At 42.0% G+C, this 20,486-nt stretch overlaps 1 protein-coding gene across 2 annotated transcripts in view; it reads right to left on the bottom strand.

Moving 5' to 3' along the window:
- The window catches only part of LOC141069426 (merlin-like), a 120,575-nt gene that overhangs the window by 29,037 nt on the left and 71,052 nt on the right, over positions 1 to 20,486 (bottom strand). For both annotated transcript variants that reach the window (XM_073558951.1, XM_073558952.1), the window contains 4 exons: positions 15,384 to 15,521; positions 13,692 to 13,766; positions 12,508 to 12,621; positions 6,974 to 7,096 (listed from right to left, as the gene is read on the bottom strand). In XM_073558951.1, coding sequence (XP_073415052.1) covers positions 6,974 to 7,096; positions 12,508 to 12,621; positions 13,692 to 13,766; positions 15,384 to 15,521 — 450 coding nt within the window. The remainder of the gene's footprint in view (positions 1 to 6,973; positions 7,097 to 12,507; positions 12,622 to 13,691; positions 13,767 to 15,383; positions 15,522 to 20,486) is intronic.

Raw genomic sequence — 20,486 nt, 5'->3', positions numbered from 1 at the left:
CCTTGGAGGCTGAATGAAACTCCGATTGCGGATGAGTCTTCCAGAGATAAAATAAAAAATAAAATCCAGGAGTTCTTTGAGCTCAATCTGAGTGAAAATTTCAAATTCTCAACTATCTGGGAGGCTCACAAGGCCGTAGTCAGAGGTGAAATTATTTCTATGGCCTCGCATAGGAACAAAAACGGAAAAGAAAAAATTGAGACATTACATAAGGAAATTCAAACACTAGAAAAAGACCATAAGGCGACTCTGGACCCTGGCACTTTAAACCTGCTCACTCAGAGGAGACAATCTCTTAGAGATTTACTAAACAAAGAATCGTTAATAATCTACACCAGGTGGAAACAGAATATTTGCACATGGGGATAAAATGACAAAATTCTTGACAACTATGATCAAAAAACGTAAATCTAAATCTCTTATTTATATGGTTAAACGCCCTGATGGTGTCAAAAATCACAAATCCAGATGGAATAGCTTCCGCCTTTAAAGAATACTATTCAGCCCTGTACAATTTAAGACCGGGAGAGAGTGTAGAACAATTAGAAAAAAGACTAATTAGTATACAAGAATTCCTACAAAATTTAAAACTAGCAACTTTATCTGAATCTCAGCGACAGGACCTGTCTGCCCCTTTTACGCTCAGGGAGCTCCAGCCCACCCTGTCGAGCTGTCCTATGGGCAAGAGCCCGGGTCCAGATGGCCTTCCGACATCCTATTATAAGACTTTCTGGGAGACGTTGGGTCCGCATTTGTTAAAGTTGTGTAATGATATCTTGAAGGGTGAAACTTTTGAGAGACAAACCTTGGAAGCACACATTACATTAATACACAAAGAGGGCAGAGACCCCGAGTTGTGTAGTAATTATAGACCGATTTCACTTCTTAATAATGACCTAAAACTATTCGCAAAGATGATGGCCACGAGGGATAGCCTGGTCCTGGACACACTCATCTCTCCGGATCAGGTTGGCTTTGTGAAAGGAAGAAAGGGTAGGGATAACTCCCTGAGAGTACTATACCTGATGCAACATGCCCATAACCATCATAAGCCCCTAGTCTTGATGGGTACCGATGCAGAGAAGGCGTTTGACAGGGTGGACTGGACATTTATGCATGAGACCCCGAGAAGTTTTGGTTTCCCCCCGATGGTTATTGAGGCCATCTTTCAAATGTACAAATCTCCATCCGCAAAAGTAAGAGTAAATGGGGATTTTTCGCCCCCCTTTGAGATAAAAAATGGCACACGTCAGGGCTGCCCTCTCTCACCAGCGTTGTTTGTCTTAACTATTGAGACTTTAATATAGAGTATTAGACAACACCCGACAGTAGAGGACATTAGGATTGTGGGCACCTCACATGTAGTGGCGGGGTTTGCAGATGATCTTCTCTTGCTTCTATCAGACCCGGTGAGAGAAATCCCAGCGGTACTAGAGAAGTTTGAGGCTTTTGGAGAGCTATCGAACTTCAAGATCAACTTAGAGAAATCTGAGGCGATGGGAATAAACATAAGACCTAAAGTAGTCCAAAATCTGAAAGCAGCCTTTCCAATTAGATGGAATTTTGAATATATTAAATATCTAGGTATTAAACTAAGCCCACATTGGAATTCCCTTTTTTCACTCAAATTCGTGCCCCTACTTAATAATACTCTAGAAGCCATTAAGACGTGGAGAGCCCCCTATATCTCATGGATGGGACGAAAAAATCTCAAAGGATTTCTATTACCCAAGTATAATTATATCTCCAGAATGTTACCAATTATAGTTCCAGACACGTTCTTCCAGAAGGTCACATCTCTTTTAGGAAGATATATATGGGGGGGTCTAAAACCCAGAATAAGTCATAACTCACTTTCTTTGCCTAAACACAAAAGGAGGTATGGGAATGCCAGATCCACAAAAATATCATTCAGCGGCGACTTTGTCTCTTCTGGTTGACTGGGTGAGGGACAGGGAAACAAACTCTGGATAGAAATAGCGAAAGAGTCATTGTCGGTCCCAATTGCCACTTTACTCCATTCATCTACGGTGTTTTTAAAAAGTCTCCTCCCAAAATGCAATAACAAAGAATTTGATTAATTATCCTGGTCCAAATTTTCATCCTCACTGATGCTGCTTCCGTCCCCTCTGGTAAAGGTAAGAGACCTACCTGGCCTTTACCTAGATAGTTCGGATAATAGAGTTACAGAAACTTTGCACAAGATAGATGACGACCTAGATGATTTTATGGAGGATGGAGTGATCCTCCCTATGCAGGATCTGCAAGTGAAATTCCCGCACTACCACATTAACTTTCTTCACTACAATAGGCTCAAAAACTCGTTCAGATCATATTTACAATCCGGATTCCCACTCAGAGCGTTGACGGCATTTGAAAAGATGTTGACCCAGACAAACAAACCTAGAGGTGTGCTAGGCAAACTTTATCAGATGCTATTGACCCACTCCACCTCAGTCAAAAGAGCGTTCATATTAAAGTGGGAGGGGGATCTTGGTGTGGATTTGCAGGAATGGGAGGTTGACAAGATATATAAAAATTTGCATGGTCCATCTGGCTGTGTAAAGATCCAAGAAAACTCCTACAAAGTCCTTACTAGGTGGTATGCCACTCCTGACGTAAAAAAGAAATGGAAACCTGAGGCGTCCTCGGATTGCTGGAGATGCCTTGGGGAGAAGGGTACATATATGCACATTTGGTGGCAGTGCGATAAAATTCAGCCATTTTGGCGTAAATTGCTTAAAATTTCGACAAAACTTTGTCGGCTCCAGGACCCCCCATCCCTGAGACTGATCTTTTTGAATTGGTCTGGTGAAGTAGCACAATTTAAACACAAAAAAACTTCTTATGTATTTGCTGGCAGCAGCTAAAATGCTAATTCCTCTGTATTGGCTGACTCAGACCTGTCCTTCTATTGCAGAATGGTTACATAAAGTTAACCAAATCTACCATATTGAAGAGGTAATAGCCAGCACGACCTTTGGGTTAAGTAGGTTCAACCTGGTTTGGGTGCCGTGGATACTCTTTAGAGAGTCAGATGAGTACCTACAACTTCTAAACTCCCAGTAGAACATCTCTTATTTATCTTAAAGTTAAGCTTGTGGAGGGTAGAGGGAGTTGCCCCTTTAAGCGGATAAGGGAAACACATTACTGACTGGACACTAACCTCCATTGTTCTCCACACCCCAATCTACCCCCAAATTCTTTTTCTTTCTAGATTTTCACTCTATCCCTCATCTCTATCCTGTTTATTCATTTAAAAATCTTTTTTATACTGCGTCAAAGGTTGGCATATTCATATGAAACGTATGACAAAGATCCGATATTGGCCTTCTGCTTGGACGACTTCAAAGAAACGCTGCCACCCTATGTGCCATGTGGCAAACGGTATTAGGTGGTAATAAAAATACACCGATATGGAGTCAGAAGGAAGGACTATGATAGCTTTGATTTTCTGGAAAATGTATTTTATTTGTCGCATGTAATCTTCTTACTTCTTGTTTAAAATCAATAAAAAGAAGTTTAAAACAAAACAAAAAAAAAATTGGGGGGATATGTCAAAAGCAAAAGAAAAGTCAAAGATGCTATATGATTTTTACAGGATGAAAATGATGAAATGGTAAGAAAGGATGTTGAGAAGGCCGAACTGTTAAATTCCTATTTTGCATCTGTTTTCTCTCAGAAAGGAAATGTAACATCAACTGATCTTCACTGTCCTATTACAGGAACACAAGAATCCAGGCTATCTATAAACAGAAAGATAGTGAGGAAACACTTAGCTAACATTAATGAATTCAAGTCTCCAGGTCCAGATGAATTACACCCCAGAGTACTGAAGGAGATAGGAGAATAAATTTTTGAACCACTCTCCATAATCTTTGAAAATTCTTGGAGAACAGGAGAAGACCCAGAAGAGCAAATGTTGTTCCTATCTTCAACAAGGGGAAGAAGGTGGATCTAGGGAATGTTGGAATGGACAAGGCAACTCTTAGGTGGATTCATGGCTGGCTTAGTGATCGGACCTAAAGAGTGGTTGTAAATGGCTGCGCATCCAATTGGAAGAATGTCTCAAGTGGGGTACCACAGGACACTGTCCTGGGCCCTGTATTGTTCAACATCTTTATCAATGATTTATATGGAGGAATTCAGGGTAAACTTACTAAATTTGCTGATGACACAAAGCTAGGAGGGATAGCTAATACTAGAGAAGAGATAGAGGATTCAAAAAGATATAAATAAACTGGAGCAGTGGGCAGCAACTAACAGAATGGTTTTTAACAGGGAAAAATGTAAAGTACTACATCTGGGCAATAAAAATGAAAAAATCATATACAGAATGCATGATGCTGCCATCACCATGTTTCACTGTTGAGATGGTACTGGGCAGGTGATGAGCAGTGCCTGTTTTTTTTTCCACACATACCGCTTAGAATTATCACCAAAAAGTTCTATCTTCGTCTCATTATACCAGAGAATCATATTTCTCATAGTCTGGGAGTCCTTCATGTGTTTTTTAGCAAACTCTATGCAGGCTTTCATGTGTCTTGCACTGAGGAGAGGCTTCTGTCGGGCCACTCTGCCATAGAGACCCAACAGATGGAGGGCTACAGTGATAGTTGACTTTGTGGAACTTTCTCCCATCTCCCTACTGCATCTGTGGAGCTCAGCCACAGTGATCTTGGCGTTCTACTCTACATCTCTCACCAAGGCTCTTCTCCCACGATTGCTCAATTTGGCTGGCAGCCAGGTCTAGGAAGACCTCTGGTGGTCCCAAACATCTTCCATTTAAGGATTATGGAGGCCATTGTGCTCTTAGGAACATTGAGTGCAGAAATTCTTTTGTGACCTTGGCCAGAACTGTGCCTTGCCACAGTTATGTCTCTGACCTCCTTGGCCAGGTCCTTTGACCTCATGATTCTCATTTGGTCTGACATGCACTGTGAGCTGTGAGGTCTTATAGACACATGTGTGCCTTTACAAACCAAGTCCTATCAGTTTAATAAAACACAGTTGGACTCCAATGAAGGAGTAGAACTATCTCAAGGAGGATCACAAGGAGATGGACAGCATGTGACTTAAATGAGTGTCTGAGCAAAGGGTCTGAATACTTATGATCATGTGATATTTCAGTTTTTATATTGTAATAAATGTGCAAATATTTCTTCTTTTCTGTTTTTTACAGTCAAGAAGGGGTGAAGACTGTACATTAATGAGAAAAAAAATTAAATTTTTTGAATTTAACAAACGGCTGCAATGAAACAAAGTGAAAAATTTAAAGGGGTCTGAATACTTTCCATACCCACTGTATTTTTGTGATTTTCCCAAGCTTCAACCATAATGTCTTTGGGTTCATGGGAGTTGAGAATGGCAGCTGGGATTAGCACAATTTCATTAAAGGGAATCTGTCACCTATTTTTTGCCCTATTAGCTGCGGCCACCACCATCAGGGGCTTATAAAAAAAACAAGTGAGATTATACTCACCCCGGTGTCTGGTCCGATGGGTGTCGCGGTCCGGTCCGGCGCCTCTCATCTTCTAGGGATGGCGGCCTCCTTACTGCTGCCAGAGGACGACATAGCTAGAAGATGAGAGGCGCTGGACCGGATCGCGACACCCACCGAACCCGACCGCGCCCCTCGGTGAGTATAATCTAACCTGTTTTTCTTATCTTTCAGGTTTCATCGGGGGGTGTGAAAGTAAACAGTGTTCTATAAACACAATGCTCTGTCAATGTATTAAGCCTCCTTCTCACATAGTGAGATCGCTAGCGAGATCGCTGAAGCGTCACCGATTTTGTGACGCAACAGCGATCTCGCCAGCGATCTTGCTACATGTGACACGCAGCGGCGACCGCCCCCCCCGCTGGATATTGCTGATCGTGCTCGAATGTCCTGGGCCATTTTTTCGTTGTCGGTGTCCCGCTGTGTTTGACGCCGACGCGCGACCTCGTTGGAGACGCAGAACTCAGGGACGCAGGCGGGAATCAATTGAAACGCTGCTGTGTGACAAGGTACCAATGACCGGCGAGGTCGTTACATGGGTCGCCGGATCATTGCTGCGTCACTGAAGAGATCTGCCTGTTTGGCAGCTTACTAGCGACCATTTAACGACGCACCAACGATCCTTTCCAGGTCGTATTGTTGTCGGGATCGCTGGTACGTCGCTAAGTGAAACGGGACCCTTAGGCAAGTTATTCAGGAGCTATTCACCTCCCCCCAAACTGCTACATTTCTAATTGTGTATTTTCTCATGAACTCATGTGAACATTTTTGTCCAGAATAGTTACTCATTTTTCAGACATAGAAATCTTTTTTCCAGTAAAAAATTTGATTAAATTGCCATTTTTCAAAAAATGAATTTATGGTTTCACATGTCTTGCATTGGTGAGCTCTGTTCATGTTTCTGTGGTGGAAGCCAAGCTTAACTTTTGGATTCTGAGAAACGCAGCAAAAAATGCAGCAAAACCTCAAAACCTGCTTTTTGTAAGCAGCTTCTTTACTGATAGACATTCAACCAGATTTCAACATACTTATTCAAGCCCAAGACAGACTGAATTTTTCTCACTGAAGGTAGGTCTAAAATCCAATCATTATTTTTTTTATTTTAACAAAACATACATTTAATGTTAATGAAAATGTGTTTGTTTTGCAGTAAGGGTAACAAATGTTGACTAGCTGCTAATCCATTTTACTATAAACCTATGGTAACATGTAATTTTACCAGTATATACATTTAACCAAAACTGTATAATTTACTGCTTTTAGAAAAATTAAAGTAATATTGAGCTGAATTAAGCTCATCCGATTGGTCCGGCCCCACACTACTGTCAAAGTTCCTCAGGTAGGAATTAATTGCCCACTTCTGTCTTTGAGGATGAACCCTTTTAACTGCTGAGCACTTGTAGCAGCAACTATGCCTGCTACACCGGTAGTTGCATATGTTGATGTTGGTGACTCCCAGAGAAGCATTCTTACCAAAGCCTCGTTGGCCTGCCTTGCTTCCTCTTCCACTTGAAACAATCTTCTCTCAAGATCTTCTTTACTTCTCTCTGCTTCTTCCCTTAGCTGTTTCTCCAACACCAGTCTCTGATACTCTTTCTGAAAAAGCAGAGTCTGTTAGTTTCTAATGATGATATGAATTTTGTATAATTATTTCAGTTATTTTATTTGCTTATATAGTGCCATTAATTTGACAGCACTTTGCCTACTATCATCAGTATTGCCCCCACTTGGCACCTTTTGTGTGACACCCAGCCATGTCAAAGTGTTCCTTTTTTGTTTGGGAACTTAATTCAATTAAATATACCTTTTATGTGTGTATGTGTATATATATATATATATATATATATATATACACACACACACACACGTACACAGTACAAACCAAAAGTTTGGACACACCCTCTCATTCAAAGAGTTTTATTTAGTTTCATGACTATGAAAATTGTAGATTCACTCTGAAGGCATCAAAACTATGAATTAACACATGTGGAATTATATAATTAACCAAAAAGTGTGAAACAACTGAAAATGTGTCTTATATTCTAGGTTCTTCAAAGTAGCAACCTTTTGCTTTGATTACTGCTTTGCACACTCTTGGCATTCTCTTGATGAGCTTCAAGAGGTAGTCACCGGAAATGGTCTTCCAACACTCTTGAAGGAGTTCCCAGAGATGCTTAGCACTTGTTGGCCTTTTTGCCTTCACTCTGCGGTCCAGCTCACCCCAAACCATCTCAATTGGGTTCAGGTCTGGTGTCTGGAGGCCAGGTCATCTGGCGTAGCACCCCATCACTCTCCTTCTTGGTCAAATAGCCCTTACACAGCCTGGAGGTGTGTTTGGGGTCATTGTCCTGTTGAAAAATAAATGATGGTCCAACTAAACGCAAACCGGATGGAATAGCATGCCGCTGCAAGATGCTGTGGTAGCCATGCTGGTTCAGTATGCCTTCAATTTTGAATAAATCCCCAACAGTGTCACCAGCAAAGCACCATCACACCATCACGCCTTCTCCTCCATGCTTCACGGTGGGAACCAGGCATGTAGAGTCCATCCGTTCACCTTTTCTGCGTCGCACAAGGACACAGTGGTTGGAACCAAAGATCTCAAATTTGGACTCATCAGAGCAAAGCACATGTGTTAATTCATAGTTTTGATGCCTTCAGAGTGAATCTACAATTTTCATAGTCATGAAAATAAAGAAAACTCTTTGAATGAGGTGTGTCCAAACTTTTGGTCTGTACGACCAGAGGCCTAGGAGTTTGAGGGTTCTGCGCAGGATCTTAGCTGTTCCCAGTATTGTGCATTTCTGGACAGAGCGCTCAGTTGTTGCTCCTAGGATCTGTTGTAGCCATTCTTCCAACTTAGGAGCACTTGGAGCAGTGACCCCCTATCACCACTGGAATCGCTGTTGCCTTCACCTTCCACACACACACAATATATATATATATATATATATATATATATATATATATATATATATATATATATATATACAGTGGGGAAAAAAAGTATTTAGTCAGTCAGCAATAGTGCAAGTTCCACCACTTAAAAAGATGAGGCGTCTGTAATTTACATCATAGGTAGACCTCAACTATGGGAGACAAACTGAGAAAAAAAAATCCAGAAAATCACATTGTCTGTTTTTTTTTTCATTTTATTTGCATATTATGGTGGAAAATAAGTATTTGGTCAGAAACAAAATTTCATCTCAATACTTTGTGATATATCCTTTGTTGGCAATGACAGAGGTCAAACGTTTTCTGTAAGTCTTCACAAGGTTGCCACACACTGTTGTTCGTATGTTGGCCCATTCCTCCATGCAGATCTTCTCTAGAGCAGTGATGTTTTTGGCTTTTCGCTTGGCAACACGGACTTTCAACTCCCTCCAAAGGTTTTCTATAGGGTTGAGATCTGGAGACTGGCTAGGCCACTCCAGGACCTTGAAATGCTTCTTACGAAGCCACTCCTTCGTTGCCCTGGCGGTGTGCTTTGGATCATTGTCATGTTGAAAGACCCAGCCACGTTTCATCTTCAATGCCCTTGCTGATGGAAGGAGGTTTGCACTCAAAATCTCACGATACATGGCCCCATTCATTCTTTCATGTACCCGGATCAGTCGTCCTGGCCCCTTTGCAGAGAAACAGCCCCAAAGCATGATGTTTCCACCACCATGCTTTACAGTAGGTATGGTGTTTGATGGATGCAACTCAGTATTCTTTTTCCACCAAACACGACAAGTTGTGTTTCTACCAAACAGTTCCAGTTTGGTTTCATCAGACCATAGGACATTCTCCCAAAACTCCTCTGGATCATCCAAATGCTCTCTAGCAAACTTCAGACGGGCCCAGACATGTACAGGCTTAAGCAGTGGGACACGTCTGGCACTGCAGGATCTGAGTCCATGGTGGCGTAGTGTGTTACTTATGGTAGGCCTTGTTACATTGGTCCCAGCTCTCTGCAGTTCATTCACTAGGTCCCCCCGCATGGTTCTGGGATTTTTGCTCACCGTTCTTGTGATCATTCTGACCCCACGGGGTGGGATTTTGCGTGGAGCACCAGATCTTGGGAGATTATCAGTGGTCTTGTATGTCTTCCATTTTCTAATTATTGCTCCCACAGTTGATTTCTTCACTCCAAGCTGGTTGGCTATTGCAGATTCAGTCTTCCCAGCCTGGTGCAGGGCTACAATTTTGTTTCTGGTGTCCTTTGACAGCTCTTTGGTCTTCACCATAGTGGAGTTTGGAGTCAGACTGTTTGAGGGTGTGCACAGGTGTCTTTTTATACTGATAACAAGTTTAAACAGGTGCCATTACTACAGGTAATGAGTGGAGGAAAGAGGAGACTCTTAAAGAAGAAGTTACAGGTCTGTGAGAGCCAGAAATCTTGAATGCTTGTTTCTGACCAAATACTTATTTTCCACCATAATAGGCAAAGAAAATGAAAAAAAAAAACAGACAATGTGATTTTCTGGATTTTTTTTTCTCAGTTTGTCTCCCATAGTTGAGGTCTACCTATGATGTAAATTACAGACGCCTCTCATCTTTTTAAGTGGTGGAACTTGCACTATTGCTGACTGACTAAATACTTTTTTTCCCCACTGTATATATACACTTAAAAAAAATAGAGAGAACACTTAAACAACAAAATGTAACTCCAAGTCAGTCACACTTCTGTGAAATCAACACTGATTGTGATTCAATTTCTCCTGCTGTTGTACCAATGGAATAAACAACAGGTAGAAATGATAGGAAGGTCACTAACATCCATGTGTCTGCTCAGTAAGAGTGTCTAGTGTTCCCTTTATTAGTGTTCCACGGCCTGATAAAGATAGGGGACGCAGGGCGCATGCAGCGTCATGCGCCGGTGGGCGGAGCTACCGGCGGGGGCGCGGCAGGGGCGGGGCTTAGTGGCGGCCTGCGCAGGCCGTCGCTGCGCTCATAAACGCTAGTGAGAAACTAGCCTAAGACCTCACAGGTCACAGTGCATGTCAGACCAAATGAAAATCATGAGGTCAAAGGACCTGGCCAAGGAGCTCAGAGACAGAATTGTGGCAAAGAACACATGTGACCAAGGTTACAGAAGAATTTCTGCAGTACTCAAGGTTCCTAAGAGCACAGTGGCCTCCATAATACTTAAATGGAAGAAGTTTGGGATAAGTTTAGGATAATCCTAAGCGGTATGTGTGGAGAAAGCCAGGCACTGCTCATCACCTGCCCAATACAATCCCAACAGTGAAACATGGTGGTGGCAGCAACATGCTATGGGGGTGTTTTTAGCTGCATGGACAGGGTGACTGGTTGCAATTGAAGGAAACATGAATGCGGCCAAGTACAGAGATATCCTGGATGAAAACCTCTTCCAGACTTCTCTGGACCTCAGACTTGGCCGAAAGTTCACCTTCCAACAAGACAATGACCCTAAGCACACAGATAAAATAACAAAGGAGAGGAGTGGCTTCAGAACAACTTTGTGACCATTCTTGACTGGCCCAGTCAGCGCCCTGACCTAAACCCAAATGAGCATCTTTGGAAAGACCTGAAAATGGCTGTCCACCAATGTTCACCATCCAACCTGACGGAACTGGAGAAGATCTGCAAGGAAGAATGGCAGAGGATCCCCAAATCCAGGTGTGAAAAACTTGTTGCATCATTCCCAAGAAGACTCATGGCTGTACTAGCTCAAAAGGGTGCTTCTACTGAATACTGAGCAAAGGGTCTGAATACTTATGACCATGTGATATCTCAGCTTTTCTTTTTTAATAAATTTGCAAAAATTTCTACATTTTTTGTTTTTTTCAGTCAAGATGGGGTGCAGAGAGTACATTAATGAGAAAAAAAATGAACTTTTTTTGAATTTACCAAATGGCTGCAATGAAACAAAAAGTTAAAAATGTAAAGGAATGTGAATACTTTCTATACCCACTGTAGATAGTGTGAGGCAGTGGCCCCTGTTACAGCTAGGGGGCGCTGTATGAGTTCCTCAGGATACATTTGGAGGCGTAACTGTGATGGTGAGACACTGACCGGTGTCGTGATGAATGGCTGGCATGTATCACAGAGGTGGGTGGCCCTATGATGGAAACCTGGGCGTGTTTTGTTCAGCAGATCTACTGCTGAGGGATTTGCTTTACATTGGGAGGCTTCCAGGTGACTTGGACAGCTGGGTGGGTAAAGTCACCTACAAACCCACCCAAGGGGGGGGGTCTGAACACCCACGATGAATCCTGTGTGTGGTTGTATGTTTGGGGACCTGCGGTGATGTCACGATCACCTGACTAGCCATGTGATAGGTTCCTTGGTGTGGTTACAACTAGGTAATGGAGTTGTGTTTGGCACAAGGGGAAAGAGTGTTTGGGAGTCTGTCATGGTGGACAGATTTCCATGTGTCCAGGCTGGACACTACAAAGTGGTCTGTGTGCAGTGAAGGAGAAGTCTTCCTGTATGATGTGTGGCTCCAGACCAAACCTGCTTGCTGGACATCGCACAGCCTTGGTAAGGAGTATCGGCTAGTCGGAGTCAGAGGAAGGAGGTCTGTGAGATACCTCCGGAGTGAACGGTCTGTTAACCGTGAATGATACTGACTGGGGTCAGTGAGAAACTGTGTTTTTGCTAAGTTTATGGGATACCTCTGAGGATAAGAGGCATCCGGGAACCTGTGTGGCCAACATCAACAAGTAACGAACAGGAATCTGTGTTATGCTGACCGGGGTCAGTAAGACTGTGTTTTCCTATAGAGCTGAATGTTTAACGGACATTGTACTTGCGGCTGCATACTACTTGGTTCCTGAGGAGTGGTTTATGCTATTTACTAGTAAACTAAATGGACGTTTTTAACCTTGAGTGTCCCAGCATATGCCTCAGCGACCAGCAAAGTGAGTGTCCCCCAACACACTCAGTAAGCGCTGCACTACGATAGATAGATAGATAGATAGATAGATAGATAGATAGATAGATAGATAGATAGATAGATAGATAGATAGATAGAATGATTACTGGACCACTTTTATTACCTTTTTCCTGGCTTTTTCTTCTTTGGCTTGCGTTTTTATTTGCTGAATCTCTATTGAATCCACCTTCCTTTTCGTTAAGAATAAATTGTGGTTTTCAATGCAGAGATGCAAGATCTACATATTCGCAATAATAGGTTAGATACTTTTAATAATAATGACATACTACAATTGTGTCTAAAAGTTTTCAGACGGACACAAATTTTGGTTTTCTGATTCAGTTTTTTTTTAGATATTTTAGTCAAATGTTTCTACGGTTACTGAAGTACAATGATAAACTTTTCGCAAAGCACCACTTCAGGGTTTTTTTTATTCCAGTGCTGGAGTGGTACTATTAATCTAAGTTCCCGGCCCCTGGTATTATACTTACCAGATGCTTTCTTCCGCTGTTCCCGTTGCCGCTCCGGTCGTATTCTTCCAGTTGCAATCACAACTTTTGGCTGACTAGAAGTAAGGGATAATGGTCAAAAGCTCTCAATGTATGTCTATGAGGGCATTGTTCTGGTTCTCATAAACAGCAAACATTGGAGTGATCCGGCAGGTCACAACCTGGAGAAGACCGTCCAGAGCTGTACAGATTACAGAAGAAGGCGGCTGGTGGGTATAAGACTAGGGTACTTAGATTAGTTGCAGCACTCCATTGTTGCAATTAGATAAAAAAATGCTGGTGTGGTGCTTTAGGTTTTTTAAACTTTTATTGACAAATAGATCAAGTTTAAGCAAAGATTTAATATTTTTCAAGGATTCTGCAATTCACCTTGGCATGTTGGATATCAGCTTCTGTGCCAAATCCTGACTGGTGACAGCCCATTTTTGTCTAATCAGCACTTGCAGTTTATCACAATTTCTGTGCTTTTGTTTGTTTACTCAATTTTTGAGGTGTGGGGTCAGGAATTGAAGAGGTGGATCATTGTAATATATTATGAGGATAAAAATTTTGATGGCAGTGCTTCATTAAATACTATTTTTCAATCATGGCAGTGTTCTTAAACAAAAGTGTGAGTGAGCCCACTCCCTTGGATGAAAAGATGGATAAAGACTGAGTTCATCAGATGTATAATAACATATATTCAGTTAGTGTGGGCAAAGCTGATGACAGATGTTGCTTTAACATGATTGTACAAGGGGTTTAGCAGTGAATAAGCTTTCAGTTGATGGGTTCTACCTTTCATTTTATATTGACTTACCAGTTTATTCACATTCTGCTCTTTAGAATAGAATTTGAAAGTTTCAGCTTTTTTATCAACAGGTGTAAACTTCAGCTGAAATGATAAAGTATTATACCAAAATCATCAGTATTTCATCCACAGTTTATGTTTACCTATGTACACTGGACACAGGCTGAATTTCAATATAAGTGACAAAATGTGAAGCTGAGAGGACACCTGGCTCAGTAGGTGGTCCAGCTTCAAAAGCTCCAAGTAGGAAAACTCACACCCCTAGAAGCCTAGCTGGGACCAATGCCTTTATAGCAGGGCAAACCCCAACTGAGAGGCCAAGCTGCTTAACTGCTTCAAACAAGCCCCCTCAAACAGACGGGAGCTGTAATTTCATAAGCAGTTTTGGAGTTATCGTGTGTCCTAGCTGTATAAAGGCTACATTTCCAAAATCGCAAAAAACGGACAAACACCCACCTGCGTCTCAACCCGTTCTGGCACGCCGGGATGGGGAGATAAGCAGAACGTAATAAGCAGAGCGTAATTGATCTGATGGTGCCAAAACTGCCTCTTCATGACCTTCTGTTGAGAAGTTATGATCCATCATAGGTTTTGGAGTTTCAGCTACCACATTCAAGGGGATGGAAACTAGGACCAGCCCGAAAGCGAGAAAAGGGAGAGTCTGACCAAGGGGTTAAGTGCGCATGTGAGGCTCTAGCCCAGTGTTCTCTTTTAAGGGAGGTCTCACCATCATATCGTGTTGGAAGAAACTCCCTTGTGGCTGCGCAGCACCAAGGCCTAGCATCCAACTGGTAACTGATTTTTGTATCATCTACTCATACTTATTGTACTACCACCTGTACTTGCATATATATGTATATCCATTGTGCATATAGTGTTTTGTCTACTGTGCCCTTAAGGTGATTAAATATCTCATTTAACCTTGGGCTGCTATTGAATCTCGCTCCACGAATCCACACAGCTTTGTTCTCAGTTTAACTTTACATGCTACTGTGGCTGGTTTCTGACCCTATATATTCCCAGTAAGGGACCAGGATTATATGTAACAAAGAAATGTTGGCAGTCCTACCAGGCTGACAAGGCTCTGTTTCACTGGTGTTAGTGAAAGTGGTCTCAGCCTGTCAGGGTTGTGAGCGAGTGTTGTGCCATGCCGAAGATCGTGTGGGCCACCCTCTCTTTCTCGCCGTACCTCCCTGTGTCCATGTGGACATGGGGTGTCTGTGAAAACTGTGCCAAGCTGAGATTACATATACCCAGGGGGCGTGGAACGTCATTTGTGAAAGTGGGAAGACCGTACTGCGTGACCGCCAACGTGTTAGTTACATCATGTGGAACTGCAAGGTAAAATTTTACTGATTGGTGGTCGTTTGAATGCGTGTTTACACTTGCAGACCACAATAAATTTTGCGCACTGAGCATACTATACTAAATTGCTCATTGTACGACTTTATTCTCAGCAGTGCGAATTTTGCTTGTTCATTGGGTGACCGGCAGCCTGTTTACATGGCAAGACTTTATCCAACCAGAAAAAACAAAATGACAACTTAGCTTTGATCATTAGATCATTCTGGCTTGATGTTAATGTTGGTGCTTTTTCCAATGGCCATATAGATCACATTGCCTAAAATTCATTTAACAGTTGCAAAGATACCAGAAGTACAATACAATAATATATATGTATTGTGACGTATGTTCACTTACTTTTTTGGAATTATAAGAAATATTTCTGATGTCACCCCATTTGAAAGACTTTAATGGTGATATTTTGTTATTTCTACTGTAAATATGGACTCCCTTTGCATCAACACCAAGCAGTATATCGGAATCATCCTTAGTTTCCTGGAAATAATGAAGAAAAGGGAAGAAAAACCATAACACAAATGTCAATATCTAAAGATAGAGCATATCACTGTATATAATGTTTATTTCATCTTAGCATTCCCTTACAATTTTACATATACCCTGTACTCTATTCGGTGTAGAAGCCCATAGACTTTCCATTTAGCACATGAGTTGCTCTGTGTACTTACATTCAAGAACTGAACGCAATTGCTTGCTGATTTGAGTGCATCGGAGTGGCGATTTGAGGGATCTATGTTGGTATGTGCCCACGATCCAAAGGTGCTGCGGGTTTGGCGCTGCATATTTATGCAACGTCAAATCCGCAGCGGCCAGCTGTGATAGCATAGTGGATATATTATCTGTCCACAGACGCCCGCGGATCACCTGCGGAGACTGATATGCGGCGCTTCTTTCCAGAAGAAATTACATCAAAAGAATGTATTGAACGCGGTAAATCCCCATGGTTCAGTGAACACATGCAGATTTACCTGCGTTCGAAAGAAGCCAGCGCTTTGGACGCAGCGAACATACGCTGCGTCCAAAGCGCTGCTAGTTCCGGATCGTGGGCACCCGGCTTGTGGATTTCATGACCTGCCCTTGACCAATCATCAGCAAATTAAGTCTGTGAAACCATATACGAATACATTTAAAGAGTAAACACACTTTCAAGTAACTTTTTAGAATAAGCTATCATGTGTATGCTTTTTCACCAGTTTTCCCCTCTGCATACTCTATCTTTAAGGGCTCATTCCCACTTGCGATGAAGTCGGACGAATGCAATCCGATAAAAAAATCAGTTTGCATTTGGACCAAAGTTATTCTATCATTCTGTGTTCATCTTTTTTTTTTTTCCAGCTCCGATTGGATCATGACAGGACTGGAAAAAAGTCACAGCATGCTGCGATTGTAATCGGAAATCGTATTGCATCCTGCAATAGAAGTCAATGGGTGCGAGAGAAAAAAAAAAAAAATCGCCCAGCACTCGGACCATGCAAGCGCTGTCTGATTTTTACACACCGATTGCATTTGAAAAGCCGGCAACTCATTTGCCACGTAATATCACAGCGTGACAGCTTAGAATAGAATATACATATACACATAGAATACATAGATATAAAGATGTCAGTGACACGCAAACATATACAGTGTGTGTATATATATATATATATATATATATATTGTGGTGTAGTGACCACTATGTCCGCTAGGGGGCGCTGTGTGGGTGTCCCAGGACGGGCCTACAGTCATATCCATTGTGGTAATGGGTATAGGATGCTGAAGGATCGTTACGTATCTCAAGGTGGGTGGCCTTGAGATGAAGGCTTGCTTATGTGCTGATCAGCAGAGCTGATCTGTCGTTCCAATGTGTCAGGGAGAAGCCTTCAGATGATTGATGAGACGGACGGGATCAATCATCTACAAACCCACCCAGGGGTGTGTTTAAGAGTGTCATAATAAAGTATATGTGTATGAATGCTTGAAGGACCTGTGATGAGGTCATAGCCATGTGACCCGCTGGGCGTGGCTACGGACCATATAAGGTAACCAGAGTAGGTCACATGAGAGAGAGCGCATGGATCTGATTGGGCCATGTGGAAGGTCCCGGCAGGCCTGGGTGGAAGAAGGTGTGCTACCTTCCTGAAGACCACGTGCTGAGGCTGCTGACCAGGGGAGGCTTATGTATATTGGCTGTATGTGAGGCGGGATAAGCCTCCTGTGTTTTGCTGAGGCTCCAGGACTGAGCCTGAAATAATGGAGATTTATGCTTGTTTTCGCCTGACCTAAAGGCTATTCCTTATGTTATGTGCTGCTTTATGGGTTATGAAGCAATAAACCCTATGAACTTTTAAAGGAACGTGCCTCCTGATTGACTCACGCGGCTCCTAAGCGAGTTGAATCCCTACTATACACACACACACACATACAGTATATATGCATATATATTACATACAGTAGATAGCATAAGAGCCAGCAATTCATCTGCCGGGTTCTCTAAAATCACAGCAGGAGCCAACAGGATAGAAGAGATGGATTACATACAGTAAATACACATAGAATACATAGATAAATAGATGTCAGTGACATATACAATTAGTGCAGGGTGTGGCCAGCTTACTGTACATATATTTAATTAATAAAAAATTATTTTCTGAAAAAAATGGCGTGGGTTCCAGCATAATTTTCTTAACCAGCAGAGCGAACGCCGACGGCTGGGAGCCGAAGTTTATAGGGGGTAATATCCTTGGAGCTTCCCAGTCTATTAACCCCTTCATGGACCAGCCTATTTTGACCTTAATGACCTGGCCATTTTTTGCAATTCTGACCAGTGTCCCTTTATGAGGTAATAACTCTGGAACGCATCAACGCATCCTAGCGATTCTGAGACTGTTTTTTCGTGACATATTGGGCTTCATGTTAGTGGTAAATTTAGGTCGATAATTTTTGCGTTTATTTGTGAAAAAAATCAGAAATTTGGTGAAAATTCTGAAAATTTCGCAATTTTCGAATTTTTATTCTGTTAAACTAGAGAGTTATGTGACACATAATAGTTACTAAATAACATTTCCCATATGTCTACTTTACATCAGCACAATTTAGGAAGCAAAATATTTTTTTGTTAGGAAGTTATAAGGGTTAAAAGTTGACCAGTGATTTCTCATTTTTACAACAAAATTTACAAAACCATTTTTTTTAGGGACCACCTCACATTTGAAGTCACTTTGAGGGGTCTATATGGCAGAAAATACCCAAAAGTGACACCATTCTAAAAACTGAACCCCTCAAGCTACTCAAAACCACATTCAAGAAGATTATTAACCCTTCAGGTGTTTCACAGCAGCTAAAGCAATGTGGAAGGAAAAAATGGACAATTTAATTTTTCCAACACAAATTTTCTTTCAGCATCAATTTTTTCATTTTCACATGGGCAACAGGATAAAATGGATCCTAAAATTTGTTGGGCAATTTCCCCTGAGTACACCGATACCTCATATGTGGTCATAAACCACTGTTTGGGCGCATGGCAGGGCTCAGAAGGGAAGGAGCGCCATTTGACTTTTTGAATGGAAAATATGCTGGAATATTTAGCGCTTGCCATGCCGCTGTTTGGAGAGTCGCTGTGTGCCTAAACACTGGAGCTCCCCCACAAGTGACCCCATTTTGGAAACTAGACCCCCCAAGAAACTTATCTAGATGCATAGTGATCACTTTGAACCCCCAGGTGCTTCTCAAATTGATCCGTAAAAAAAAAAAAAGTACTTTTATTTTCACAAAAATTATCTTTTAGCCTCAGTTTCTTCATTTTCACATGGGCAACAGGATAAAATGGATCCTAAAATTTGTTGGGCAATTTCCCCTGAGTACACCGATACCTCATATGTGGTCATAAACCACTGTTTGGGTGCACGGCAGGGCCCAGAAGGGAAGGAGCGCCATTTGACTTTTTGAATGGAAAATTAGCTCCAATCGTTATCGGACACCATGTTGCGTTTGGAGAGCCCCTGTGTGCCTAAACATTGGAGCTCCCCCACAAGTGATACCATTTTGGAAACTAGACCCCTTAAGGAACTTATCTAGATGTGTAGTGAGCACTTTGAACCCCCAAGTGCTTCACAAAAGTTTATAACATAGAGCAGTGAAAATAAAAAATAATTTTTTTTTCCTCAAAAATGATTTTTTAGCACGCTATTTTTTATTTTCACAAGGGTAACAGGAGAAATTGGACCACAAAAGTTGTTGTCCAGATTGTCCTGAGTACGCTGGTAACCCATATGTGGGGGGGGGCACTGTTTGGGTGCACGGCAGGGCGCAGAAGGGAATGAGCGCCATTTGACTTTTTGAAATGAAAATTAGCTCCAATCGTTAGCGGACACCATGTCGTGTTTGGAGAGCCCCTGTGTGCCTAAACTTTGGAGCTCCCCCACAAATGACCCCATTTTGGAAACTAGACCCCCTAAGGAACTTATCTAGATGCATAGTGAGCACTTTGAACCCCCAGGTGATTCACAGAAGTTTATAATGCAGAGCAGTGAAAATAAAAAATCTATTTTTTCCTAAATAAAATTTTTTTAGTTGGCAATTTTTTATTTTCACAAGGGTACTAGGATAAATTGGACCCCAAAAGTTGTTGTCCAGTTTGTCCCGAGTACGCTGGTACCCCATATGTGGGGGGGAACCACTGTTTGGGCACACGTTGGGGATCAGCAGGGAAGTAGTGACATTTTGAAATCCTGACTTTGATGGAATGGTCTGCGGGCATCATGTTACATTTGCTGAGCCCCTGTGTGCCTAAACAGTAGAAACCCCCCACAAGTGACCCCATTTTGGAAACTAGACCCCCCAAGGAACTTATCTAGATGTGTGGTGAGCACCTTGAACCCCCAAGTGCTTCATAGAAGTTTATAACGCAGAGCCGTGAAAATAAAAAATCATTTTTCCCTAAAAAAAAAATGATTTTTAGCACGCAATTTTTTTTTCACAAGGGTAACAGGAGAAATTGGACCCCAAAAGTTGTTGTCCAGTTTGTCCTGAGTACGCTGATACCCCATATGTGGGGGATGACCACTGTATAGGCACACGTCAGGGCTCGGAAGGGAAGTAGTGACGTTTTGGTATGCAGACTTTGATGGAATGGTCTGCGGGCATCATGTTACATTCGCAGAGCCCTTGATGTACCTAAACTGTGGAAACCCCCCACAAGTGACCCCATTTTGGAAACTAGACCCCATAAGGAACTTGCCTAGATGTGTGGTGAGCACCTTGAACCCCGAAGTGCTTCACAGAAGATTGTAACGCAGAGTCATGAAAATAAAAAATCTTTTTTTTTCCTCAAAAAATGAATTTTTAGCTCGCAATTTTTTATTTTCACAAGGGTAACAGGAGAAATTGGACCCCAAAAGTTGTTGTCCAGTTTGTCCTGAGTACGCTGATACCCCATATGTGGGGAGGGACCACTGTTTGGGC

This window comes from Dendrobates tinctorius, unplaced genomic scaffold (assembly GCF_039654945.1).
Source record: "Dendrobates tinctorius isolate UK_male_01 unplaced genomic scaffold, ASM3965494v1 ptg000263l, whole genome shotgun sequence".
In the NCBI taxonomy this organism is placed as follows: Eukaryota; Metazoa; Chordata; class Amphibia; order Anura; family Dendrobatidae; genus Dendrobates; species Dendrobates tinctorius.
The sequence above is the reverse complement of the archived record's forward strand: the minus strand, read 5'-3'. Positions and strand labels throughout refer to the sequence as shown.